Source organism: Eretmochelys imbricata, chromosome 3, assembly GCF_965152235.1.
Source record: "Eretmochelys imbricata isolate rEreImb1 chromosome 3, rEreImb1.hap1, whole genome shotgun sequence".
NCBI classification, from domain to species: domain Eukaryota; kingdom Metazoa; phylum Chordata; order Testudines; family Cheloniidae; genus Eretmochelys; species Eretmochelys imbricata.
The window spans coordinates 170,397,338-170,425,312 of NC_135574.1; the positions used below are offsets into that span (position 1 = coordinate 170,397,338).

General features: G+C 42.6%; 1 protein-coding gene across 2 annotated transcripts; it reads right to left on the bottom strand.

Moving 5' to 3' along the window:
- On the bottom strand, positions 1-27,975 carry KCNG3 (potassium voltage-gated channel modifier subfamily G member 3). Of its 2 annotated transcripts, none has more exons than XM_077811965.1 (2): positions 27,356-27,975; positions 1-646 (listed from the first exon to the last, which is right to left on the bottom strand). In XM_077811965.1, exons 1-2 carry the CDS (start codon positions 27,973-27,975, stop codon positions 1-3), a joined length of 1,266 nt encoding a protein of 421 aa, XP_077668091.1. The 2 variants fall into 2 exon arrangements, with proteins under 2 accessions (XP_077668091.1, XP_077668090.1); XM_077811964.1 differs by having other exon boundaries at positions 27,323-27,975.

The window sequence follows — 27,975 nt, forward strand, 5'->3', positions numbered from 1 at the left end:
TTAATTTAAGAATTCAGCAGAGAGGCTTCGGCTGTATCTAGCAGATCGGAACTTGACCTCATGATAACATTGCACAAAGCTATGATAGATGAAAGTAATAGGCAATGCTAATAAAACAATCCCACTAACTACACAAATTCCACCAAGAATCCTTCCAGGTACAGTGATGGGGCACATGTCACCATAACCAACCGTGGTCATCGAGATTATTACCCACCAACAGGCAGCAGGGATGCTGGAAAAATCCTTATTCTTTGTTCCCAAGTCCAGCCCATTTTCAAGGAGTTGTGAAAGTGCACTAAAAATTGCCATAGCAACACAAATAAAGACAAGAAGCATCACCATCTCTCTGTAACAACGCTTCAGAGTCAGACCAAGTGTCTGAAGACCAATGAAGTGACGGGCAAGTTTAATCACCCAAAAAATCCTCATCATCCTAAGAACCCTCAGAGTGACTCCAGCCCTTTGGAGTTGAGAATTTTCCCCCGTGAAAACTGTCATTAGCACAGAGATGTAGTAAGGAGTGATTGCCAGCAAATCAATGATGTTCAGGGGTCTCTTCACAAACTCACACTTGTTTTTGGAGATGATGAACCTCACAATGCACTCTGCAGTGAACCAGCCTATGCAGATAGCTTCAATGATCCTGTCAAAAGAAACAAAGTGGAGCATTTTAATTCTATATGAGCATTTTAATTAAGGTTTGGTTGTGGACATTACTAAACTGATATTAATTCAGAGCCTTAGTGGAGGGTGTGCCGAATGGTGAGCCACGCTATCTTATTCTGAGCTTTTTTGTGTAAATATAATACCATGCTACAGTGAGTACAACTCAGAACTGATTACTCATAAGGATTTGATTATATCTGCAATTCATTTAGTAAACACTTTGTTAGAATTACAAATTGTTAACATTACCAATATGTGAGGATACTTCTGCAAAGTCAGGAACACTACAGGATAATGTCTTAAAATAATGTAGACAGCTATTCATATCTAAATCTAAAACTCTAGGTCCCTATGCAGCTTAAGATCTCCATACTTCGCAAGCTATCGTAGCTACCAAAACCTATGGAGTGGCAGCTCATTAGCAGAACAACCTATTAAGGAAAAAGACATGTCTGCTGACCTGGGCCACAAAAATTAAACCCCACAGTGAGCACTGAGAAATTGAAAATCTACTTTTAGGGAAAATAGCTCATGTAATTTGCTCTCAACCTCCTTTTTACAAGCGGAATCACTGCATTCTGCACTAGCTGAAATTTCTAAAGGGTTTAAAAATGTACAGGGCATTGCAATAACCTAATTTCACCGTAACCAAGTCAATGGTGAGGGCACAACCTTCTTATCAAGTACAAACAGGCCCGGATGCAGGAAAGTATCCCTGTCCAGGAAGGGTGCTTACACATGGGCTTAACTTTAAGCATATCTTTAAGTCCCAATGAAGTCAGCGAGACTTAAGAACATGCTTAAATGCTTTACTGAATTGGGGCCAGCAGAAGGCACAAATAGCAACTGCTGTTTCTAAGTATCCAGTAGCTCCTGGGGATCCAGTATGATATCCTGCAGGTGGAAACATGCCCTCTTATTAAATTAATCATGAGCATATCTTGTTAATTAAGGGGGCTAATATAATATCTGCTATTTTCTCTCCTTGCTTTCCCTATCTCACAAGCACTTTCATCTATGGCCTTCAGAAACTCAAAACTCAGTACCATAAGAGGTCTAAAACCCAACTGATGGGAGTCAAAAAGACTTGAAAACTCTAGATTTACCGGAGTTGTTTCACCACCACTGGAGATCTAGAATGGAGCAATATTTGGAGAGAGTGTCCATGCCAAGTGATGGCTTCTTAAGTAAGAATCCACTATTCCTTTAAGAAAAGATAGCGCCGCATGGAGGCACTAAAAATCAGCCCCAACAATGGTGCCAACACCTCTGCATTGGCTTTAACCAGCCAGGAAGGACAAACTGTAACTCAAAGATAACAGTCTGTATGTGCCCAAACAATTTCAGAGCCCTAGCAAGCATTATAGGCTGAAATGCAACCAGAGAAGATTCTGCCTGTTTTGCTAGAGAACCAGTTCTGTTGAGAGGCATAGCGTGGAATCTAGCCCACATGCTGATATTTCTCTTAACCACGTGGGTTATATCTACACTGGCAACTGAACAACAAAACTTTTGTCTTTCAGAGGTGTTAAACCACCCCCCTCGTCCTCCAAAAGACAAAAGTTTTGCTGCAACAAGTGACAGTGTGAAGAGGAAGTTACTCATTTTGTGCAGTAACGATGGTTCTTCAAGATGTGTATCCCTATGGGTGCTCCACTTTAGGTGTCTGTGTGCCCCTGCACCTCTAATCGGAGATTTTTGGTAGCAGTGTCCCGCTGAGCCCGCGCATGTGCTCTCCCTCCCTCGTGGTCTGTCTCAAGGCTATTTAGCACTGCACGGGCGAACCCGCCTCACTTCCTTCTCTACCACAAAGCCCAACAGAGAACTTCGAAGTAGAGGAGAGGAGGGCGTGCTGTGGAGCACCCATAGGGACACACATCTCTAAGAACCATCGTTACTGCACAAGGTGAGTAACTTCCTCTTTTTCTTTGAGTAGTGTCCCTATGGATGCACCACTTTAGGTGACTCTGGAGCAGTACCCACCACTGGAGGCTGGGACTTCAGAGCGGAGTCTTTTACTACAGAGAGTACTGTGGAGTCGAAGATGTGTCAGCGGCCAAATCTTCAGTGATCGCATAATGTTCTGCGAAATGTTCTGCGAAAGTTTGCTCTATGGATTGGGGAGATAGGGGTATCCCTATGGAATGTGACTGAGGTAGGAACTGATCTCATGGAGTGCGTATGGACGGAAGCAAGTTGCGCCCTTGCTAAGTGATTAATGCAACTAGAGACCTATTTGGATAGTCTTTGAGGAGATATCACAGAGCTTCTGGATCTTTCTGTGGATGAAAGGAAGAGTTTAGGGGTTTTCCTGAAGTCCTTAGTCCTGTCCAAGTAGAATGCTAATGTCCTTCTAATATCTAGCATATGCACAGTTGTCTCCCAGTTGTCACAATGTGGTTTTGGGAAAAAACAGGGAGATGGATCTGTTGATTCATATGGAAAGTGCAGAAGAAGTAGGGAGAAACTTGGGATATGGCCTTAGAGTTGTTGTTATTAATTATTATTATTTTTAAGACAAAGGCTGTGAATGATGGGTGTGCCATCAGGGCCGCTATTTCTCCTACGTGCCTAGCTGAGGTGATGGCAATTAGAAATGCTGTCGTCATGGACAGGTGTAAGAGAGAACAAGTTGCCCTGGACTTGGAGGGAGGTCTAGTCCAAGCCCTGAGAACTAGATTAAAGTCCCAGGCTGGAGCGGGTGGTGTCACATGGGAGAAGAGAGTCCCAATGCTCTTAAAGAGTCTACGCATTAGTGGTTGAGCAAACTCCAAGTGGGAAGCCGTTTTTGCCATGAGATGTACCTTAAGGGAGCTGAGTGAGAGTTTTTGCACTACATTTTAATTAGAGGGACGAAAGATGAGGTTGGGTCTGTCTGTTTGGAATGGTACAAACTTAGAGTGGTTTCCATTTTGTAGATAGGTATGTGGAGTGGTCAACTTGTGGTTGTGTTGCAACATGTGTTTCAGCTTGTCAGAGCATTCTGCTTCTAAGCCTTGGAACAAAGAAAGATCCAAGCCTGGAGGTGGAGGACCCATGAGTTGGGGTGAAGGGTCAGTCAATTGTTTTGAGAGAGTGGGTGAGGAATGGGCTGATGTCAGAGGAACAGGAGGGCATATTGCCATCTCCGTTAGGTAAGGGAGCCAGACTTGTCATAGTCAAGAGGGGCAATCACAATAACTCTCGCTTTGTTTTGTTGAATTTTCAACAGAATCTTGGATAGGGTAGGAAACTGGGAAAAGACATAAAAGTGGGCCCTGTCTGCTGGGAAGATAAGGGCAACCGCCAGTGAATGTTTCCCCAAAGGGTGGCTATATATTGAAGCACCTCTGAATTCAGTATACACTCGTTGTTGTGAGAAAATTCCACCTGAGACTGTTGGTTATCCCATTCTGTATCCCTTGTAGACAGACAGCTGAGATGAGCACATTGTGATGGGTACATCAGTTCCAAAGTTTGAATGCTGTCTTGCAGAGGGAGGGAGATCTGGCAGCTCCTTGGCAGTTTATACAAAACATACAGGTCACATTAAGTCCATCATAACCTTTGTGTGTTGCTGTGTAGGTGAGCTCCCCAGCATATTAGGGAGACGTGTCCCAGGGTGGTGAATGTGGGTAGTGAGAGGAGCGCTCTCGCTTGTACTGCATCAGGTTGGTGCTGATAAAGTCCAGTCACCGTATTGGGGTTAGTATGCCACTACAATGAAGTGAACCTTGGAGACTACCCTGTGTGGAGCAGTCTGTACCTATAATGATCCTGCCCCAAAGGTAAGCAGTAGGAAATCTCCTGTATGATGGTTGTATTGAGATATGGCAGTAGGCACCCTGTAGGTTCAGGGCTAGAAATCAATCTCTTTGCTCTAGAGCTGGTCCTAACTGCTGTGAAGTAAGGTAAGGTGACTTCTGAGTGGCGTGACAGGTGTATAGATGGCAGATGATGCTGTAAGGTATCATTGTTCAGGCCCCCACCAGCTCATCAAAGTGCTTATAAGAGGCAGTTTGAGAGGTCATGGACTGGGGTGCAGACTGTTCTCACTTTTGAGCCCTGGACCTCTTACACTGTGGCTCATAACAGCACAGAGATGGTGAGTATTGAGAAGATTGTGAAATATGGTGTGGTTGAAACGTATATCTTCTCTTCTGTTCCACAGTGTAGATTCCTAAGGAGTGTAGTGCGGTCCGAGACTCCTTCAGGATGTGGTGAGAAAATCTGTCTTCTCCGCAAAGAGTTTGGCCCTTCAGATTGGAAGTCTGTAGCTCTTTGGGCAATCTAGAGAGGTGTAGCGAACAAAAAAAAAAAAACCCCACAACCCACCTCAGTACCACTGTCATGGAGACTGGGCGGGCAGCTGTAACAGCTACATCCAGTGGTGTCTCCAGGACCAGTCTGGCTATTAACTGACCTTCTCTAAGAATGGTCTGAATCTGTTCTTTTTGTGATTCCAGTAATGTTTCAGAAACATCCTGGGTTTCCCAAGATTAACAAAATTGTTTTGGCCATGACAGTTTTTGGTAATTTATGACTCTAAACAATAATGTTGTCAATGAATATGCCATCTTGCGAAGCCTGATCATATGGAGTTGACTTGGCATTATGTTGCTTGCTTCATGAATTAACCACATCCACTATCATGGAGTTGGGTTGCGGACGCTGAAAACAAAGTCTGCCTCTTTGGGTAGAGATGTATGGTTGTTTTTGTTTACACTCTGTTGCTGGTTAGTGCGATGGAGGCTGGCTCTGCCAGATGACTTTGGTAGGATCTAGAATCAGCTCATTAATTGGGAGGACAGTTCTAGATGAGAAGGTAGTGTGCAGAATTTCCACCAACTTGTGATGTGTATCTGCCACCTCCTGTAAGGGAATCTTCAGCTCATATGCTACCCTCTTGGTAAGATCAAGAAAGTTCTTAAATCTTCACCTAGTGATGAGAGGTGGGCAGCACACTCTCATCTGGGAGAGATGAGGAGAAGTGTGCTGAAGAGGTAGCTTCCTCTTCAGGGTTTTTTTTTCCTTTCCCCCTTCTTTCCTGTTCTGAAAAAGCTTTCTCCTGCCCTTGCTCAGGTGCCAGGTTGTAGCAAACCATCTGGTGGACTCTCCCTGAGATGGTTGCGCCATGTGTGTGTATATACCCGAAGAGTTACAATATGGTCTTGGGAGGGAGAGGCAGGGCGGTTGGCATGATGGAATTGGGGATGACCCTTGTAGTGTGGTGGTGGGCCACCTTGAGGGGCCAGGGAATGATCTCCTCCTGGACAGTGTCAGATTCGTCAGTGAGTAAGTGTGCCGCTGTCTGGGGTATTGGCAGTATACAGTCCAGTGCTAAGAGCGATTCTGGATGCTGGGATGTGCTCGATACCGGGGTCCTGGTACCAAGTAATGGGGACTGTGGTCCTTCCCCAATCATCAGGTCTCCAGGGTATTAGAGCTCATGCAGGACCATGGGTTCATTTGGTATCACAGAGGAAGGAATGTGGTACATTGTCAGTACCGATAGTTGGGCAGAGCACTCCCTAAATGAGAGTTTTGCCCAGTACAAAAAGTTTGTTGGTGCCACTTTTTTAGAGACGGTGTGGTAATTGTCTCTCCCTGGGTACTGAGGCCACAGGTCTCCAGAGTATCAGAGCACCTGTGTTACCATGGGCTCAGCCGGAACCCCAGAGGACTGTCTGTAGTCGGTATCAATGGTTGGGAACGTGCAGAACACTTCCTAGATGGGAGTTTTGTTGCATCTGGTACCAAAGCGTTTCTCTATGCCGCCCTTTTAGAGATGGTACCGTAACTGTACCCTCCCCTTAGGGGATGGTACCATTGCCTCAGAGCATGAGGGTGGAAGCCTCTGGTGTCTCAGTGAGGAAGCAGAGCTGACAGCAGGGCTTCTCTGTGTCGCTCTTTTTGAGATGGTATGGTAACTGTCCCCTCTCGGTGCAGTAGTTGCCCAGAGTAGAGCTCAAAGCAGCACAGAGCTTACAGAAGCCCCTTGTCCGTGGGGAGAGCAGAGCCCAGAGCAGGGCAGAGCTCACAGCAGGAAGCCCCTTCTCAGGTTTCAGCTTCCAGAGCTTCCGTGCCCAACCAGAGCAGCAGCTGAGCTCACAGCAGGAGGTTGCTCTGCTGGTATTGTCCTACCGAGGTGGCTGCTCTGGGGAGTCCCACTGGCTGGCCAGCTACTCGGGGATCGGTGCCGAGATGGCCGCACTGGGGAACACCCCTCTGGCTGGCCAGTTGCTCAGAGGAGCCTTTCCAGGGGGCGTCTGCTGGTGGCTTCTTCTTTCTCTCTCTCTCTTCTCCTCTTCACCCCTTTTGAAGTGAAGGCTCCAGGGATGATCCAGGGTCAACACCCACTGGAGTCCCCTGCAGACTAAAGTGTTTTCTCTGTAGGGAGGAATTTTTACTTCAGTTCCCAGCTCCTGTGAGGCTGCAGTTTTAGGTGTGGAGGTAAAGCACTTCTGTGAGAGTCTCCCAGGCACAGTGAGTGGCCATTACAGGAACTGACTCCTGGCAGGAGAGGCACCGCTTGGAGCGGAGAAAGCCAGGCAAGCCCCTGGACAGGGGGTTGTCATCCTCTAGCAGGGAGGAATATGCAGAAGAACATTGCCTTTACTTTTTTTTTTTTTAAACAACTGAAAAGCAAAATAATTATGAGTCTTCTAGATGCCTGGGGAAGGGGGGGAATGCCCCCAGACAGGGAAGGAAAGTGAAGTTCTTTTCCTTTTTCTCTTTTCTTTTCAAACCAAAGAAATAAAATAAAATAAAACACTAACTTGAGTACTTTTAGGGAGAACAAAGGTAACAAAACCAAACACTACTTATGTTAATGACACATAAGGAAGGGACAACTGCTTGTTCTGTCAGAGGCCAAAGGCAGTAGAGAAGGAAGTGACAGGAGTTTGCCTGTGCAGTGCTAAATAGCCTCCAGGCAGACCAGGAGGAAGGGAGAGCACATGCGCGGACTCAGCGGGACACTGCTACCAAAAATCTCTGATTAGAGGTGCAGGGGCACACAGACACCTAAAGTGGAGCACCCATAAGGATGGGGGTGGAAGTTTTTTGATGGCAGGAGAGCCGACAAACAGCGGCTACATTGCACGACTTTTAGCGGCATGACTGTGGCCACACAGCCATGTCGCTAAAAGCTGTGTAGTGTAGACAAAGCCTAAGATAGTGGTCTGTTAGAAAGATAATATTCTTCAGAGCCCTCTGAAACTCACTGGTTCCATTAGCCACCGTGGATTGGCTTTCAATGCAGGTCCTTCTTCCCAACAAAAGAGAGACACCCCAGCCACAAAAATGGAGGGGGTAGTAATGGTCAGGCAATAGCAAGGGAATAATTTCTGCCTTATAAACTAAATGCTACCATTAAAAAAAGATAAGTACCCATTCAGTCAGAAAAGGAGGACTTGTGGCACCTTATAGACTAACAAATTTATTTGAGCATAAGCTTTCGTGAACTACAGCTCACTTCATCCAATGCATTCAGTGGAAAATACAGTGGGGAGATTTATACATAGAGAACATGAAACAATGGGTGTTACCATGCACACTGTAAGGAGAGTGATCACTTAAGGTGAGCTATTACCAGCAGGAGAAGGGGGGTGGGGGGGATGACCTTGTGTAGTGATAATCAAGGTGGACCATTTCCAGCAGTTGACAAGAATGTCTGAGGAACAGTGCGGGGTGGAGGGGGGAATAAACATGGGGAAATAGTTTTACTTTGTGTAATGACCTATCCACTCCCAGTCCCAGTTAATTGTATCCAGTTTGCAAATTAATTCCAATTCAGCAGTCTCTCCTTGTTTCAGAGTAGCAGCCGTGTTAGTCTGTATTCGCAAAAAGAAAAGGAGTACTTGTGGCACCTTAGAGACTAACCAATTTATTTGAGCATGAGCTTTCGTGAGCTACAGCTCACTTCATCAGATGCATACCAGCAGGACAGTGGGGTGGGAGGAGGTATTGTTTCATATTCTCTGTGTGTATATATAAAGTCTGCTGCAGTTTCCACGGTATGCATCTGATGAAGTGAGCTGTAGCTCACGAAAGCTCATGCTCAAATAAATTGGTTAGTCTCTAAGGTGCCACAAGTACTCCTAGTCTCTCCTTGGAGTCTGTTTTTGAAGTTTTTTTGTTGAAGAATTGCAACTTTTAGGTTTGTAATCGAGTGACCAGAGAGATTGAAGTGTTCTCCAACTGGTTTTTGAATGTTATAATTCTTGACGTCTGATTTGTGTCCATTTATTCTTTTACGTAGAGACTGTCCAGTTTGACCAATGTACATGGCAGAGGGGCATTGCTGGCACATGATGGCATATATCACATTGGTAGATGTGCAGGTGAATGAGCCTCTGATAGTGTGGCTGATGTGATTAGGCCCTATGATGCTGTCCCCTGAATAGATATGTGGACACAGTTGGCAATGGGCTTTGTTGCAAGGATCCCCTCCACCCCCCACTGTTCCTCAGACGTTCTTGTCAACTGCTGGAAATGGCCCACCTTGATTATCACAACAAAAGGTTCCCCACTTCCCCCACCCCCACTCTCCTGCTGGTAATAGCTCACCTTAAGTGATCACTCTCTTGTTACAGTGTGTATGGTAACACCCACTGTTTCATGTTCTCTATGTATGTAAATCTCACCACTGTATTTTCCACTGAATGCATCCGATGAAGTAAGCTGTAGCTCACGAAAGCTTATGCTCAAATACATTTGTTAGTCTCTAAGGTGCCACAAGTACTCCTTTTCTTTTTGCGAATACAGACTAACACGGCTGCTACTCTGAAACCTGTCATTATGCAAGGCACTGAATTTAGCCGTATGGAGTGGAAATCTATCAACTTCATGAAAAAACTCATACAGATACAGACATCCTCTTCCTTTCCAAATGCAAACAGATGGACATCATACCAAAAGGACTGAAGGTAAAAAATCCATTACAATCTACATCCCCCACAGACTATGCTGACAGCTTGTGCCACACACTCTCAAAGAAACTACGGAACCACCTGATCAACATCCTCTACAGCAAACAGGGAATGATTAAGAATGAGCTCTCAAAAATGGATACTCTCATAAAAAAACAACCTTCCACACAAACTTCCTCATGGCTGGACTTTACAAAAACTAGACAAGCCATTTACAACACACACTTTGCTTCTGTACAAAAGAAAAAGGATACTAAACTATCTAAACTACTACATGCCACAAGGGGCCACAACAGTGGTTCCCTTAACCCACCCAGCAATATTGTTAATCTATCCAACTATACTCTTAGCCCAGCAGAAGAATCTGTCCTATCTCGGGGCCTCTCCTTCTGCCCCTCCACCCCCATGAACATGATACAGTTCTGTGGTGACCTAGAATCCTATTTTCGACATCTCCGACTCAAGGAATATTTCCAACACACCTCTGAACAACATACTAACCCACAGAGACCTTTCTATCAAGATTACAAAAAGAAGGATTCTGGGTGGACTCCTCCTGAAGGTTGAAACAACAGACTGGACGTCTATTATAAAGAGCTTCCGCCGACGTGCACGGGCTGAAATTGTGGAAAAGCAGCATCACTTGACCCATAACCTCAGCCATGCAGAACACAATGCCATCCACAGCCTCAGAAACAACTCTGACACCATAATCAAAAAGGCTGACAAAGAAGGTGCTGTCGTCGTCATGAATAGGTCAGAATATGAACAAGAGGCTGCTAGGCACCTCTCCAACACCACTTGCTACAAGCCATTACCCTCTGATCCCACTGAGGATTACCAAAAGAAACTACACCATATGCTCAAGAAACTCCCTGAAAAAGCACAAGAACAAATCCGCACAGACACACTCCTGGAACCCCGACCTGGGGTATTGTATCTGCTACCCAAGATCCATAAACCTGGAAATCCTGGATGCCCCATCATCTCAGGCATTGGCACCCTGACATCAGGATTGTCTGGCTATGTAGACTCCCTCCTCAGGCCCTACGCTACCAGCACTCCCAGCTATCTTCGAGACACCACTGACTTCCTGAGGAAACTACAATCCATCGGTGATCTTCCTGAAAACAGCATCCTGGCCACTATGGATGTAGAAGCCCTCTACACCAACATTCCACACAAAGATGGACTACAAGCCATCAGGAACAGTATCCCCGATAATGTCACGGCAAACCTGGTGGCTGAACTTTGTGACTTTGTCCTCACCCATAACTATTTCACATTTGGGGACAATGGATACCTTCAAATCAACGGCACTGCTATGGGTACCCGCATGGCCCCACAGTAGGCCAACATTTTTATGGCTGACTTAGAACAACGCTTCCTCAGCTCTCGTCCCCTAATGCCCCTACTCTACTTGCGCTACACTGATGACGACATCTTCATCATCTGGACCCATGGAAAAGAAGCCCTTGAGGAATTCCACCATGATTTCAACAAGTTCCACCATCAACCTCAGCCTGGACCAGTCCACAAAAGAGATCCACTTCCTGGACACTATTGTGCTAATAAGTGATAGTCACATAACCACCACCCTATACCAGAAACCTACTGACCGCTATTCCTACCTACATGCCTCCAGCTTTTATCCAGACCATACCACACGATCCATTGTTTACAGCCAAGCTCTACGATACAACCGCATTCGCTCCAACCCCTCAGATAGAGACAAACACCTGGATACAATTAACTGGGACTGGGAGTGGATGGGTCATTACACAAAGTAAAACTATTTCCCCATGTTTATTCCCCCGCTCTATCCCCCACTGTTCCTCAGACGTTCTTGTCAACTGCTGGAAATGGCCCACCTGTGATTATCACTACAAAAGGTTTCCCCACCCCCCTCCTGCTGGTAATAGCTCACCTTAAGTGATCACTCTCCTTACAGTGTGTATGGTAACACCCATTGTTTCATGTTCTCTATGTATATAAATCTCCCCACTGTATTTTCCACTGAATGCACCCGATGAAGTGAGCTGTAGCTCACGAAAGCTTATGCTCAGATAAATTTGTTAGTCTCTAAGGTGCCACATTTCTTTCTTTCTTTTTGCGAATACAGACTAACACGGCTGCTACTCTGAAACCTGTCATTCAGTCAGAGGCAGCCACTTAATCTGCATAGATAGCCAGGGAGGTCCATGAAGCATCTATGAGTTAGGGGCTTTTCTCTCAGATAAGGCCTATACAAATATATTGACATAATTTATCTTAGAAAAGTTTAATGTGTAGATCCACATAAATCAAAATGTTTTCTCTTAAGAATTATAGTGCAGTATAGTAAAAGGACCTGTTGTCTAAATGATCTGAAGCTTTTGGTAATGTTAGTGTTTATTTAATAGTGACTGAGTGCCTTAAACATAAGTTATAAGGATGCCTTTTATATATATCTACAAAATATCCATTTTTAAAAACCTAGGTTTATAGCATCTGGCAGTTCAGTTCAGATCACAGTGTTCTCTCAAAACAAAACATACAGAAATGCACAGATTATATGCAGCCATAAAGACATTATTGAACTTAGTTAATAGATTATGTATTTTCCTTTCCTGATTTAAAAAGTAGTATTTGTCACTCATGATTGAATACCACGGAAAAAATAATCTATTATCTTGCTAGAAGAGAGCTGGCAAAGGAACACAGTTCCCTTCAAAAATATTATATCATTTTATATCTCTCCCATGCTCCACACTAAAATGAAAAACTGTGTCTCTGGAATTTTCTGTGACCATTTCCTCTCTCCCTCTCTTGAATAGCAAAGGCAAACTAATACAAATCATCCTAATGCAAAAAGAAAATGAGTACTTGTGGCACCCTAGAGACTAACAAATTTCTCCTTTTCTTTTTGCGGATACAGACTAACACGGCTGCTACTTTGAAACCTGTCATGCTAATGCAGACTCCGACAGAGTCTGCACTTGCTTACAGGTTGTAAGCTGTCTGGGATCTTAATAATAATAATAAACAATTCCTATCTTTGGATATAGAATTCACATACATTATTAAGTGTGCCCAAAAATATTCTACATTTAAGGGGACTTCATTCCATTCCAATCCATTTTCTAGGATTTATTTTCCAGGATTTATGTTGTGGCTCTGACCCTTGGCAGTCAACATTTAAGTGAAAGAGGTTTTTGTTTTGTTTTCTGCACATCCAAAAAAATTCCACTTGATAGCTCCTCCTAAGGCCATGAGCATGTTATGTTGATTCTTTCTTGTATAAAACTAGGCAGGATGTGGCTAGGTCAATACTTGGATGTGGAACATCTAGGGAACATTAGGTTCCAATCTTGGTGGAATCTTCCCTTGGAGTTGGTATTGATTCAGTGGACCCCATGTAGCTTTTGGGAAGGGTGGATAAAAATCGATGAAGGGGGGGAGGGGGATTTTTTTCTAATTTAAATCAGATTTTTGTTATTTAAATTTATACTAAGTTTTTCTTTTTAAAAATAAACCTATTTAAAATTAAATCTGATTTGAATGCAAACTATGGGAGGCCTAAACTCACTATAATCTCTCAAAATTTTAAATAAAAAATAAATATGATGAGTCCATGAGCCTCTATCAAAACCTTTACATTACAGGCTGCTTTTCTATATAAAGAAAGAATCAGGGGAAAGGAATCTAACTTTTCAGGTCAAACTTTATAAATAATTAAGGGCCTGAGTGTGTGGGAGACCCAGGGACTGTGCTGATGAGCGCAAGAGACTGGCAGTCATCACAGGATTTGGGATCTAGCCTCTTACTCCAGGAGACACTTAGATCATATTAAAGAAGTTCTGTATTAAAATCACAAATGAGTTTAATTCCCCACAGTTTAAATTCCAGGGTATTACTAATTAAGAGGTCTCTTGGTTTTTAGTACTGTTTCTCTCCCTCTATGTGTGAAACTTGCAAGCTGCTAATTGCGTTAGTACATTTTAAGACAGAGTCTGTTCTCAAAGCAATACTCTGGGTGCTGTTTCTGTTGTTACAGAGACTCCCCGCCCTTTTGTTGTATTAACAATTGTGATTAAAATAGAGATAGAGGATGTATGTGGATGTATGCTTGGTGTGGATAATAACTGAATGATCAGGGAGGTGCCAGCCTAAGAATCCAGTGTCCATCAGCTGAAGAAGGCGTCAAGTGGAAATAATCAGAGGACCCCCAGAGGGCAGACTGGAACCCACCCAACAGCCTCAAGAAAAGCCCCAAAAAACAAGATAACATCTAGCAGCACTGAGCCGTCAGGAATGTGCTACCTGCTGCTTGATTCAGCAACAGCATGATGAAACAATTCCCATAGACTGGCATAGGAAGAATCTCCTATAAAAATGGACTCTAGAAAGTGAGAACTTTGGGGGGGTCTGATTCTGCAAACCAACTTCCAGAAGCATCAGATGAGCATCTGACAAGGCCCTGCTCCCTCCTCATGTCCAGGCCACCTGGCCAGTGGCTTGGCATGAGCAACTCTAAGGCTGGTAACTATGATAACAACCTTGAAGAACCTGTGTGTGTGTGTGTGTATGAATGTGTAAATAAATATGAGATTGAATGGAATGTTATAGCTATAACTAACTGCTTACTATGATTCTTTCTGTATTCACAATAAATATGGTATTTTGCCTTTTTCCCGTTAATAAGATCCTGCTGGTTTTTATTTTATTGGTATAACAACACCATCATGTATCTCATCAGGATCATCCGCTAAACCCGCCTAGGTGGTCACATACTCCTATTTTATAGCTTCTCCCTATCTGAGCTCTGATTGGCTCACTTCTTAATGCAAAGTGTCACACCACTGAACTGGTGGAAGTCACTAGCTAAGCACCTGGAACCAGAGTTTGCTGAAGTGCTAAACCAGGTATTGATAGCAGCAGTCTCGTCTGCAGGCACAGAAGGAATATTTTCTTCATTTGGACTAATTCATTCAAAGTTGGGAAATCAATTGGGAGTTGAAAAAGCAGGAAACGTATCTTTCTCTTCCAGTCTATGAATAAAAACGAGGAGGAAGGGGATGAGGTCTTTCCTGTTCAGGCAGTTACACTGTGGAAATTTGGCCTGAATTGGCCCCCCTACAGAATGTACCAAGAGCTCTTTCATGACTACAATGTGGAAAAGAACTCTCTGCCTCCCATTTTCCATAACTTCCCATTCTTGTTCTGACAGCACCCATTGGGAACATGTCCCCTGCAGAACTGACCTCCTAGCTCCTCTAAACATTACACTACTAGGACGTGAGTGACTGCCCTGTATGTCACAATTAGATGAGGAGTGTCAGGGTTCCCTCCTCACTCTGAACTCTGGGGCACAGATGTGGGGACCCGCATGAAAGACCCCCTAAGTTTATATTCCACCAGCTTAGGTTAAAACTTCCCCAAGGCACAAATTCCTTTCCTTGTCCTTGGACGGTATTGCTGCCACCACCAAGTGATTTAAACAAATATTCAGGGAGGGGCCACTTGGAGCCCTATTCCCCCCCCCCCCCAAATATCCCTCCAAGCCCCTTCACCCACTTTCCTGGGGCTTGAGAATAATATTCCAACCAATTGTCTTTAATAAAAGTACAGACCAGACCCTTTATGTTTAGGATACTAAAATCAATCAGGTTCTTAAAAGAAGAACTTTATTATAAAGAAAAAAGTAAAAGAAGCACCTCTGTAAAATCAGGATGGAAGGTAATTTTACAGGGTAATAAAAAGATTTAAAACAAAGAGGATTCCCCTCTACGCACAACTTCAAAGTTACAAAAATGAATAAACCTCCCTCTTAGCATAGGGAAAATTTACAGGCTAAAACAAAAGATAATCTAATGCATTTTCTTGCTATTACTTACAGTTTCTGTAATTTTAGATGTATCATTTCAGTAGGAGCTGGGTTACCTGCTTGGTCTTTCTCTTTGTCCCGAGAGGGAATAAAACAAAGATCACAAACAAAACCTTCCCCCTCCCTTCCCCCCCCCGCAGATTTGAAAGTATCTTCTTTCCCCATTGGTCCTTCTGGTCAGGTGCCAACTAAGTTAATTGAACTGATTAACCCTTTACAAGTAAGTGATTCTGTACCTCTGGCCAGAAGGGAATTGATGTTACTGCATACATAAAGGCTGTTACCCTTCCCTTTATATTTATGACAGGGAGATAGACTGGCTTTTGACTTTACCTAAAGGCAGCATCTTAATTCTTATTCTTCAACTTCACTGCCATTGTGTCAGCCAGTTGGGTTGACGCCATGGCTGCCTTAGGACATTACAGGATGCAACTTAGGCTCCAGGGAGCCTTTCAGTGTCATTTATATGATCCCATTTTCCCTGCATGATGATCCTGTTTGGTGAAGTCCTAGGATAGGGTCAATTATAGTTGGCCAAGAAATGCTGAAGTAGTAGGGCTGTCAAGCGATTAAAAAAATGAATCGCGATTAATCGCACTGTTAAACAATAATAGAATACCATTTATTTAAATATTTTTGGATATTTTCCACTTTTTCAAATATATTGATTTCAATTACAACACAGAATACAAAGTGTACAATCTCACTTTATATTTATATTTATTTTTATTATAAATATTTGCACTGTAAAAATAAAAGAAATGGGATTTTTAATTCACTTAATACAAGTACTATAGTGCAATCTCTTTATCATGAAAGTTGAACTTACAAATGTAGAATTTTGCACAAAAAAACCTGCATTCAAAAATAAAACAGTGTCATACTTTAGAGCCTACAAGTTCACTCAGTCCCACTTTTTGTTCAGCCAATTGCTCAGACAAACACATTTGTTTAAATGTGCAGGAGACAATGCTGCCCACTTCTTGTTTACAATGTCACCTGAAAGTGAGAACAGGCATTCGCATGGCACTGTTGTAGCCGGTGTTGCAAGATATTTATGTGCCAGATGCGCTAAAGATTCGTATGTCTCTTCATGCTTCAATCACCATTCCAGAGGACATGTGTCTATGCTGATGACAGGTTCTGCTCAATAACAATCCAAAACAGTGCAGACCAACACATGTTCATTTTCATCATCTGAGTCAGATGCCACCAGCAGAAGGCAGATTTTCTTTTTTGGTGGTTTGGGTTCTGTACTTTCTGCATTGGAGTGTTTCTCTTTTAAGACTTCTGAAAGCATGCTCCACACCTCATCCCTCTCAGATTCTGGAAGGCACTTCAGATTCTTAAACCTTGGGTCGAGGGCTATAGCTCTCTTTAGAAATCTCACATTGGTATATTGTTTGCATTTTGTCAAAACTGTAGTGAAAGTGTTCTTAAAACAAACAACATGCTGGGTCATCATCTGAGACTGCTATAACATGAAATATATGGCAGAATGCTGGTAAAACAGAGCAGGGGATGTACAATTCTCCCCCAAGGAGTTCAGTCACAAATTTAATTAACACATTTTTTAATGAGCATCATCAGCATGGAAGTATGTCCTCTGGAATGGTGACCAAAACATGAAGGGACATATGAATGTTTGGCATATCTGGCATGTAAATATCTTACAATGCCGGCTACAAAAGTGCCGTGTGAATGCCTGCTCTCACTTTCAGGTGACTTTGTAAATAAGAAGCAGGCAGCATTATCGCCCATAAATGTAAACAAACTTGTTTGTCTTAGCGATTGGCTGAACAAGAAGTAGGACTGAGCAGACATGTAGGCTCTAAAGTTTGACATTGTGTTGTTTTTGAGTGTAGTTATGTAACAAAAAAAAATCTACATTTCTAAATTGCACTTTCACGATGAAGAGATTGTGCTACAGTACTTGTATGAGGTGAATTGAATAATACAGTATCTATTGTTTATTATTTTTGCAGTGCAAGTATTTGTAATAAAAATAATATAAAGTGAGCACTGTATAGTGTGTATTCTGTGTTGTATTTGAAATCAGTATATTTGAAAATGTAGAAAAAATCCAAAAATATGGAATAAATTTCAATTGGTATTCTATTGTTTAACGGTGCGATTAAAACTGTGATGAATCACGATTAATTTTTTTAGTTAATTGTGTGAGTTAACTGTAATTAATCGACAGCCCTATGAAGTAGATAGTACATATCCAGAAGCTAGGAGTGCTACTTCTCTGAAGACAATGAGAAACTCCAAGATTGTGAAAGCCGGGAAGCTTGTGGCGCTCACTTTGGAGCATAAGCGACAGAAACAGCTTTTTAGCTGTACAGGGAATCAGTGGTACTCCATCTTGAAAAACAGGAGTCACTTTATTACAGAATTGAACTGCAGAGCTACAAAATAATTGCTGCATACTGTGCTGCTCTGGTTGTTTCATCAGATCTTATGTTATTGATGCAAGCATGGGTGAACTAAAATCAGGATATCATGCGTTCTAGCTTTGACATTCCTTCCAATCAATAGGATAGCTTCAATCATTCCATTTTACCTGCCCCTTCCCACCTCCCCCCATACATCCACACATTTCCTAGCTATTGAGAAGAAGGCTCCATTCTTCTCTTTGTCCCTCTTCCATTCCCCGGTTATTGATAGGAAGGATATGGTTCTTCTCTATGACCATTCTCTCCTCCCCTTCATAGAATAATTCCAGTAGCCTTGTTCCATCCAGTCCCACCCTATCCCACATGTGTCACTGGGGACAGGTAGTTGGTGCTCCTGAGGCCAGGCAGAGTAAGAAGAACGTGATGATCAGACCTACGGCCTATATGAGGACTCAGCAGGGCTACATATTAGCTCTGCAGCCTCAGATTGAGTAACTTTGCCTTAAATGATTCATTGTTTGTTACTTGTATGCTCATTAATAGATAAATAGCATCAGTTAAGAAAACTGAGATTTAGCAACTAGCCCTTAATATGGCCTAATTATCTTTGACATATAATATGAAATTAAAACCAACTAAGATGCATACACCTGGAAGAATGAGGACACAGCATATTCTGTATTCACTTTTCTTAAAATACTCTGGATATTTCCTTATGCCAAACACCCTGCTTCTTTTTAATAGAGGAGGAGACAGGGTGGAAGAGGATGAATAAAGCATATACATTTTAAAACTGTCTCACTCTATGTTCACCTGACAGACTATATATTATAGTCCATTGTTTAAATCATATGTAAATTTAAAAAGTTTAAATACATATTTACAACACAGACTTTATGTTGATATCATTAGGCAAACCAGCATCTACTCTGTATGTTTCCAATCAAGATTTTTAGCAGGTTTTTCCCCTTCCTCATTTCAGTTTTAAAACAACCGACCATTAAAAATTGAGAAAATATTTTTAAAAGAAACATAAAATAATGCTCCCTCAAAATTTCACAAAATCTGAGAAATTCAGAGAAAATGCTGAACTCTCATTTTTATTCAGTGGTTAGCTATTCTAGCACAGATGGTATGTAAAATCTTCTATTGTGTCAATGACCCCTGCTTGTGCCTAAACACAATGAAAATTTAGTTCTCATCAAAAACGCTAAATCTCTAGGTATTTATCAGTTTTCAAATAAGACCCTCAGCATTATTTTTAATGTGGTTCTTTGTCTGTGAAATGAAAATCAGTCCTCTGTAGCTCTTTTTCTAAACCAATCACTTTGTTTAATTTTCTGTTCTGAATTATAATTACCTAGCAGAATAACCTACTTTACATATAGACTGGTTTAGACTGCTTTGGAAATGCCTTTTTTAAAGTCACTAACAAGACTAGCGTGATGTACTCAAAGTAATCATATTCTGAATTGTCACAAAGCATCCTTCAGTTGTGTATTCTTCTTTTTTTTAAACTGATAATTTTCTTTTCTTTAGAATATTCTCCAAGAAATTAGCTGTAATCTCAAAAAAAGAATTAACTGGAGTGACTTTATCATCTATTAAACTTCTGAATAAAACATACACAGTCAACAGGACACATGAAGAAAACACGACAAGACAATATGTGATTAAAGTCCGTCAACATCCATTTGTGCCTAAATTGTTCCTAAAATCTTATTTCCACATAAAAGCAGCATTAAACTAGAAAAATGTCAAGTATAAAACAGCAAATATTGCAGAATCAGGGCCTGAATCTGTGAAGTGGTTGGGAATTCTCGACTTACTGTGTTCTCAAAACTTTCCTGTCAACATCTTTCAGTTCTGCATTCTGTCAGTGATAGTATATCTGAACAGGCTAGACTATGTCATACATGATCACAGCCCCACATTAGGGGTAGTAACAAGGTCCCTTTTCCCAAAATGCCTTCTGGAGCTCCCAGGGGTTCTGTTATTGTGCCTAAAGAAAGTACAGAGTGCACTTGCTCTGCAGTTGTCTTCTGACCACTGCTGCTGGGGATGGGGAAACACTAGCTCTTCACCATCCCTTCCTACCCACTTTGTAGAAGTTTGCAGCACCTAGTCCTGAGTAGATCTTGCCAATGCCCATTATGGCCAGCCTATGTGAGGAAGTAAGGGGACATGTCAGATCCTGGCACCCTCTCGTTCTCTGGTGCACCCGCACACAGGGCTAGCTACAATCTGTCCCAGTCTGAATGTACCTTTGTATGAATGTCTCATCGGACAAGTCAGTTATAGCAGAGGCATTCATGTCCCTATATTTAAATTGATGTATGTAGTTCCATTACCTAGTCACAGTGCTCTATATATAAAGGAGTTTAGAATGTAGCTATAAAATGGTGTTTGAGGCTAAAACACGACAAACTGGATCTCAGCCTGGCAAGGAGCTCTTCTTCTTTTTTATTAAATGTTGGAAACAAATGTGTTTGGTGTTCTGAAGTTCTGTGAAGGTAGGAAACTAAACACTAGTGGTTTCAAACGTATTTTCTGGGCTCCGGAGATTCAAATACAGCTAAAGTTTTTTTAACTGAAATTTTGCAGAGATCTATTTTATAACGTGAACAAATGCCCTCTGGTAATTGTTGATAGGTGGTGTTTAGAAAAGCAGCTATTTTTGTTTTACCTTGCTTAGGAAAGCATAAGTTATACATACTTACTAACTGGGGGTTACATTCTACACATTCAACCATGATTTTAGTATGTGAAAAAGGGTGGGGGCGGGCATCTCTTCCTGGGAAAATAGTTCTGAGAATGAGCATGCACAACAGCCAATTGGCACAATAGGTTGTAAAGGCTCTGTGATAGGGTACATTCCAAACAGGACTGGGAGAGGCAGGATTAAGGAGAGACAGAAAGCTCAATTAGTCAGTTCTGTGGCACCTGGACGGGAGACAGGTAATTGAGCATTAGACCTAGCTGGAGAACCAGACTGGGTCATTTGTATAGAGGAGGGACTGCAGGGCACTAGGAAGTGGAGTCATATATGAGAAGGTGTGAGTTTCTGCTCTGTGAGAAAAAGCTTATGCTGTGGGACTGTCCCTAAATGAAGAGGACAGCTGGGGAAATGGAGACTCCTGAAGCTAGCTTGGGAGAAGAGAGACTCCAGGGAAGATACCCCAAGGATCAGTGGTTTAAGAGAAATTGGTCCTCCAGAGAGAAAGCCCTAGGAGGAAAGGGAGTGAGAAGAGATGTACAGAGTCGGGGAGAGGGGGAAAGAGTCTGTGGATGACTGCGTCTGGGACACGTGGAAGAGTTTTCATTCCTTCAAGATGGAATTCTGTTACCTTAGGAGGGGTCGGACTCTTAGTGTGACCTTAGTGGAGGGCCAAGTCACTGCACAGACCACTGAAGCCTGGAGGAGGAGGGTAAGACAGAGGGGCTGCAATGCTGAGTCTTGCCATGAGGAGGTGCTCCAGGATGGTGAGTCTATGACAGGCTCCAAATGACCTGCAATGGAAAGGCTTAGGAAGTCCCCAAAAGATTTTGCACAGCTCTCATTTCAGTGTCATAACAGGATCAGTTTATAGATGGGTCCACAAATCAAAAACTTTCAGGACCCTAAATATCCATTTGCTGTGTGACACAGGGGAACAAAGAGGAGACTCGATAAGTTTATGGAGGAGATGGTATGATGGGATAACACGATTCTGGCAATTAATTGATCTTTAACTATTCATGGTAAATAGGCCCAATGGCCTGGGATGGGATGTTAGATGGGGTGGGATCTGAGTTACTACAGAGAATTCTTTCCTGGGTATCTGGCTGGTGAATCTTGCCCACATGCTCAGGGTTTCAGCTGATCACCATATTTGGGGTCGGGAAGGAATTTTCCTCCGGGGCAGAACTGGAAGAGGCCCTGGGGGTTTTTCGCCTTCCTCTGTAGCATGGGGCACGGGTTACTTGTTGGAGGATTCTCTGCACCTTTAAGTCTTTAAACCATGATTTGAGAACTTCAATAGCTCAGACATAGGTGAGAGGTTTATTGCAGGAGTGGGTGGTCAGACTAGATGATCATAATGGCCCCTTTTGACCTTAATATCTATGAGTCTATGAGGAGGACTTTAAATCACCAAAAGCAACAGAAGGGGAGACTGAGGCTGCTGCTGTCTGCTCCACAGCAGCCTGTGGAAGTCCTGGAACAATTCTTCTCCCTTGAGGAGTGGGATGTACCAGGTAGGAGGAGAGCAAGGTCACAAAATACATTGCTGTGCGAAATGTTTTCAGTAATAACTTCTGCTCTGTACTTCTACTCCCTCATTCCTAGAAATAGCCCCATGGAGGGCAGCCTCACTGCAAACCAGAAGCCCCATTCCCTGCTAATCTCTGGGATCGGCAGGATTTGGAATTCTTATACTCCATGCCTCTCCCTAACAGAGGACCCTTACGTGACTCTCCCTGAGTTTCCTAGGCCCTCTATCTCCCTCCCAGAAGTGAGAGGATATGATATGGCTTTAACTTAAGGGAACCTGACTCCAGGGGATTGATAGAATATAGATCTTTTTACTACTGGGTCACATATTGACCCAAATGGTCATGACCAAAACTCATAATCATCTGATGGCTGTTCAGAGGACCACGTGAAAGGTTTGTTGCTCTCAGTTCTTTTTCTTGTGAATGGGTACTCACATCTGAACATGTACACAAAACTGGTGTCAGTTGGCACTAGTAGACACCACTCTTACTAACAGTCTCCATAAATTCAGAGGTCTGTATAGGCTGTGGACTGAACTACTCTATCATTCTTAGTGGTATTACCTACAGAAGAGGGTCAAGGCTGATTGGTAGGACTGTTTGGGGGAAGCTTGCCCAGCTTCTGTCCATACTTTACTTGCTCTGCAGATAACAATTCACTTGCCGGGATGACCAGTCTGGTACCTTCTCCAAAAAATAAATTATTTTTTTTTAATTGAAAAATAGCCTGGGAAAAATCGTAATGAAGCGTTGTGGTTTCCAATGAAAACAGAATGCATCTCTTTGTTGTACTGTAGAATTACTTTACACAGGACAAATGTAACCATCATAGCTTTTTCTACTGATGTGTGACAGTGGGTCTCTCTCTTACAATATTGATTCTAAACTGATGGTTTTATAAAAAGTTTACAGATGCCTACATCAGGATGGGCACATTTTAAAATGAAACATAATAAATATATAAGGAATGTGCAGGTAAAGAATTGGGAGGGGAATAGCAAGGTTCTGACACAAATGAGTGGGCACTGAAATTAATTGCAATTATTGTATGTGTTAATTTATTTTTAAAAAGCAGTAAATACTCTGGTAGTTAGCTATCTTGTTCATCTTCTTTTTAAGAGAGAGCCCCCAGAATATAATGAAATATCCCAGGAGATAAACTACCTCCCTCCCTGATTAATCTAGATATCCAAAGACTAGGGGCCTGATCCAAACCCAGTTAAAGTCCATGAGAGTCTTTCCACCTACTTCAGTTGGCCTTTCAATTAGACCTTAGGAGTGCTGTGCAAAGTGATGCACTTAACAACGTATGGTTGTAGAGAGTGAAATAATTAAGCATATACTTTATAAATATCATCATATGCACCTTAATTTACCTGTTGGTGGGTTCTCAGTAGTTGCCCAGGGGAAGACACAAATGGAAATGCTCTGAGAAAGACACAAACTGCAGCAAACAGGCTCTCTCCCATACCAGAGACAGAGCTAACTGGGCTGAAAGGAATTTACTAAACTTCTAAGAAAAGATTAGGTGTAGGTAAGGGGAACTATATATACAGACCTCTGTTGTTTTTACCCTTTGCTCTGTGTGCTATGTACCTTTTGGATGGATGAATAATGATTTGTTTAGAAGTTTGTTTTCTCAGTTTGCTGGTCACAGGTCCCCAGAGGAAAAGGGCTTATATAGGCCCCAAAACACAGTTGGGCCTGTTGTTAATAGTTGTAAAACAGGGAATTGCCACCCAAAGATCCAGTCCAACAGAGACTGGATCATAGGAAGAAACACTTGTCACCTGAGGGGTGCACTTAAGACACTGGAAAGAGTCTAAAGCTTGTCCTAAAACTGTGTCAATGGGTTTACTCCTGCGGTCCTTCCTCAGCTAACTGAAATGGGAACTTTTTTCTGCAAAAGGACTGCAAGACTCATCCATAAAAGTCCAGTAGAATTTCAGAAAATCCTAGAAGCTAATGAAAAGGTAATTTATAATAGGTATTAAAAATAATTAAGCCTTTTTTAAACTTTACTGATGGAATTTAAAGGTTGAGGCAATTGATTCACTGTGAAATCCAGGAGGAAAAAAAAGTTGTGCCAAATGCCAGTCATGTGATATACCTTAACTTTCACATACCAATCTTGAGGACTTTTGCAGTCGTCTGATCTTTTGCATTATGAAAATGGGGGGTGAGAGAGGGATGTTGTGCTCCCCTTTAGCTTCCCTGGTGCAGGCCAGATACTGATGATCCAACCAGTGGACCACATACGGTGATGAATCTTTGTCACATGCCACTCGAGGCACATTGTGCATACACTAAGAAGATGAAAAGATTCTTATTTCTGAATTATTTAAATAACATCTCCATTTATTGTTGAAATATAGTCACCAGCTCAGTGCTGTGAGAAAAATATAATACTTTGTCCCTCATACCAAAGAAATTAATGGGAGTTTTTGTTACACTGTATTTTTTTATGTGTTTTTTCTTTTTAAGAGGAGGAAGAACACTGATAAAAGGCCAATAGTTTTTATTAATGAACATACTAGAGACTAAAAACACAGCAGATACCTACATTCAAAAAAATACTGGATTTCATGGGAAAACTTTAGCGCTGAGCTCTTTTGAAAATCTGGCTCTAAATGTAAATAACGTTAAATTGTAACTATACCAGTGAAAGCAAGGAAATTCAAAGGTAAGCAAGCAGAAAGGCAGTAAACCCAGATAACAGCTGTGCTGGGGTCTGATCCTGGAAATACATAAGTAACAAATACTCATGTGTTTGCAGGACTGGGCTCTCAGAGTCAGCTTCTCAACTGGTGTAAACTGTCACAAGCTTACTGAAGTCAACGTGCCTATGATGATCTACACTAGCTGCAAATAAACTCACATTCTTCCAGCTCCTGATGTGTTTAGTACTGAAGTGCATAATTATGACAGCCACTCTATGTAAGAGCTATGCCACCTCAACTAGTGTGTCCTATAAGTATGGTGGCAACCGGAGGAAGAACATGCACCCATTTGCAATGTGTTCAATGTTAAACTATTAACATCTGTGAAGCAATAATATATGAATAAAGTTGTATCTCAAATGAACCAAGTTACATCATTGGCTAGATAGTAAAGATTCCTGCAAGAACAGCATAGGGATTGTTGAAGCACAACCCTGATTCCCTATCCCGTAGGCCAGTTCTTTGCAATTCCATATGGCATCACAAATAGTTCTCAACCTACCATTGATACTGCTTTTTTCCAATTATTTACAGAGCACTCTTCAATATTTTTTTTCCTTCTCTTCCCCAGGTACTGGCCACATTGTATGTTATTAGTATCTAGGGCTCACTCCTGCAAATACTTATACATGTGACAAGGTTACCCTGGTGAGTAATGTTATATAAATGCATTTTTGTGGAAGGGGTATTAAGTTTTGTTTAAAAGTTAAGTATAAAACATGTAACGCTTAGCTGTAAATAAAAACTCATTTAGGTAAGTGCAACAACTTTACAGTTGACCTGCACACTATCAAGAATTATTGTGAGTAAAGTCAATAGTGCTTAGGTGTGTCAGCACATATTTTTCTATCTGTTAGGTATCTACATAAATTTATATAAAAATCACCCAAGGTATCTACTCTTTGGACATATCTGAAATAATTAGGGACAATTTAAAGGCGAGCTTTTAAACCGCCAGAAACTTTCACATATATCAAGCTTAATTATAGATCTTTTCATTTTTACCCATGGTATTTGTATCTAAACAGGAGTCAGCTCCCTCTCAGTCCATCTCCACCCCCATTTGATCCTGCAGTGAAGTCTTTGGCCCAGTTACAGTGAACTTGGAGCTGCACACATATATCGAAGTCAATGGAAACCATGAACATACTTCCAAGGAATGAATTTGACTATTAGCACAGAATATATCACATACCAATTAATTCTATGGCAACAGACTGATTTCATAATGACAAGATGACTTAACTATAGAGAAAAGCAGGATAGGCTGAACTGTGGAGGATGAAAACTTCTGCTGGCACACAAATATCCCCCATCAGCAAAGAGGAACAGAAATTTTTTTTTTTTGTATACGTCAAACTCCCTCAGATGAGTAATTCTTACTTAGTCTGTGCATTTGAGTCCGTTCTCCCACTTGTTTAAATCAGGAATAACTGACATCCATGGAGTTACACCAGTTCAACACTGGTGTGAGATCAGAATCAAGCCCAATACGGATTGCTCATATTTATAAGACCTGCAGGATTGAACCCGAAAGCCACAATATTAATTTTGTATGTCTTTGTTTATTTCACAACCTTAATGTTTTTAAATATGTTTTGGCTAAAATCAAATGTAATGTATGGCATCAATTTAAATATCTGTTGGGACACTATATAATACACTTGTAAGGGAACAGAATCATTTCTCTAACAGACCTTCTCCATCTCTAATGTCTATGAGTCTATGTATAGAATCTGGTCCTGCCAGGATGTAGGGCTGTAAAGTTACTCACATACTTAAGAACTAGCAGAAGCGGGGCATTTGTGTACAGTATATATTGGAGGACTGGGTCCTTGTAAGTATATTTATGGAATATATATTGCATTTAATTTTTTAAAACAATCAAAAATGGGCAAAATAAATCTATTTCTTAAAATTTAGGGTTTTAGTTTGCTTTTCTCCACTTAGGAGGACCAATCCTACACCCTTTCCTCACTTGAGTAATCCTTACTCATAAAAGAGTCCCACAGACTTAAAAGGGATTATTCTTATGGGTTATGATTATTGGTGGGCAAAAGGGGTGCAGGATCCATTTTACTCCAGTGTAACCGAGATTAGAATCTGTCCCCCTCTTTCTAGAGGAAGAATAGCTACAAGGTTCCCCTTGTTACTTAGGAGGTTTCCACTATAATAAATAGATATTGAAATTCAGAGCCGCCTAGTTTACAGATGAGGGAATTGTTAATTACAATGTCGGCTCATGGGTAAGGAGGTTTTTTATGCGGGAGTTAGCATAGGGCCTAGGACAAGGAGGTTCCGATCCAAACCCTACCAGGGCAGGCATTACCCTCCCGGGGGAGTTTCAGGGCTGGCTGTGTGGTGGGCTGTCAGTCCTGGGGGAGAAGGTGGAGTATCAGGGTGCTCAATAATTGATAGTCATTAACTGTCAGGATGAGCGGCAGGACACACGGGACTGGACACACCGGACTGGACAGTGGGAAAATAAGTGACTCGTCCTACCCGGAGGGTTCCCTCACTGAGTCTGCTGTGTACCTGCTGTGCTCCTCCACGCTGCGGTTCTCCGCCGCCCGCCACTCGGGCAGGGTGCTGGCGCACAGCACCACCATGGACACGATGACGAAGAGGATGGAGACCGTGGCCAGGATCTGGGCGGCCACGGACGAGGTGGGCTCCTCGAAAGTCCGCCTCATCCTCTCCAGCCACTTCCTGCCCTCGGCGGCGGGCGGGGGCTCGGCCGGGGGCCGCGTGTCCTCGCCGCCGTCGCCGGGCTCGTCGGCCGAGTAGAAGGTGTAGGTGTCGGACATGCGGTCGTCCAGGCGGCGCTGGCAGCAGTAGTCCAGGTGCGAGCACTCGAGCCCCCAGTAGATCATCTCGTTGTAGAAGGAGAGCTCGCACATGTGCGGCGCGAAGCGCAGGTGGCCGTGCCGCACGTAGAGCAGGATGAAGCCGAAGGCCTCCGAGTGGCGGTCGAAGAAGAACTCGTTGCGCTCCCGGTCGTAGTCGTCGCACACCTCCAGCACGTCCTGCTCCGAGAGGCAGCCGTGCAGCCGGCTCACCCGCCGCAGCGGGAAGTCCTTCAGCACCTCGCGGGAGAAGGAGTAGCGGGTGCCCCCCACGTTCAACACCACCGAGCGGCCCCGGCCAAAGTTCAT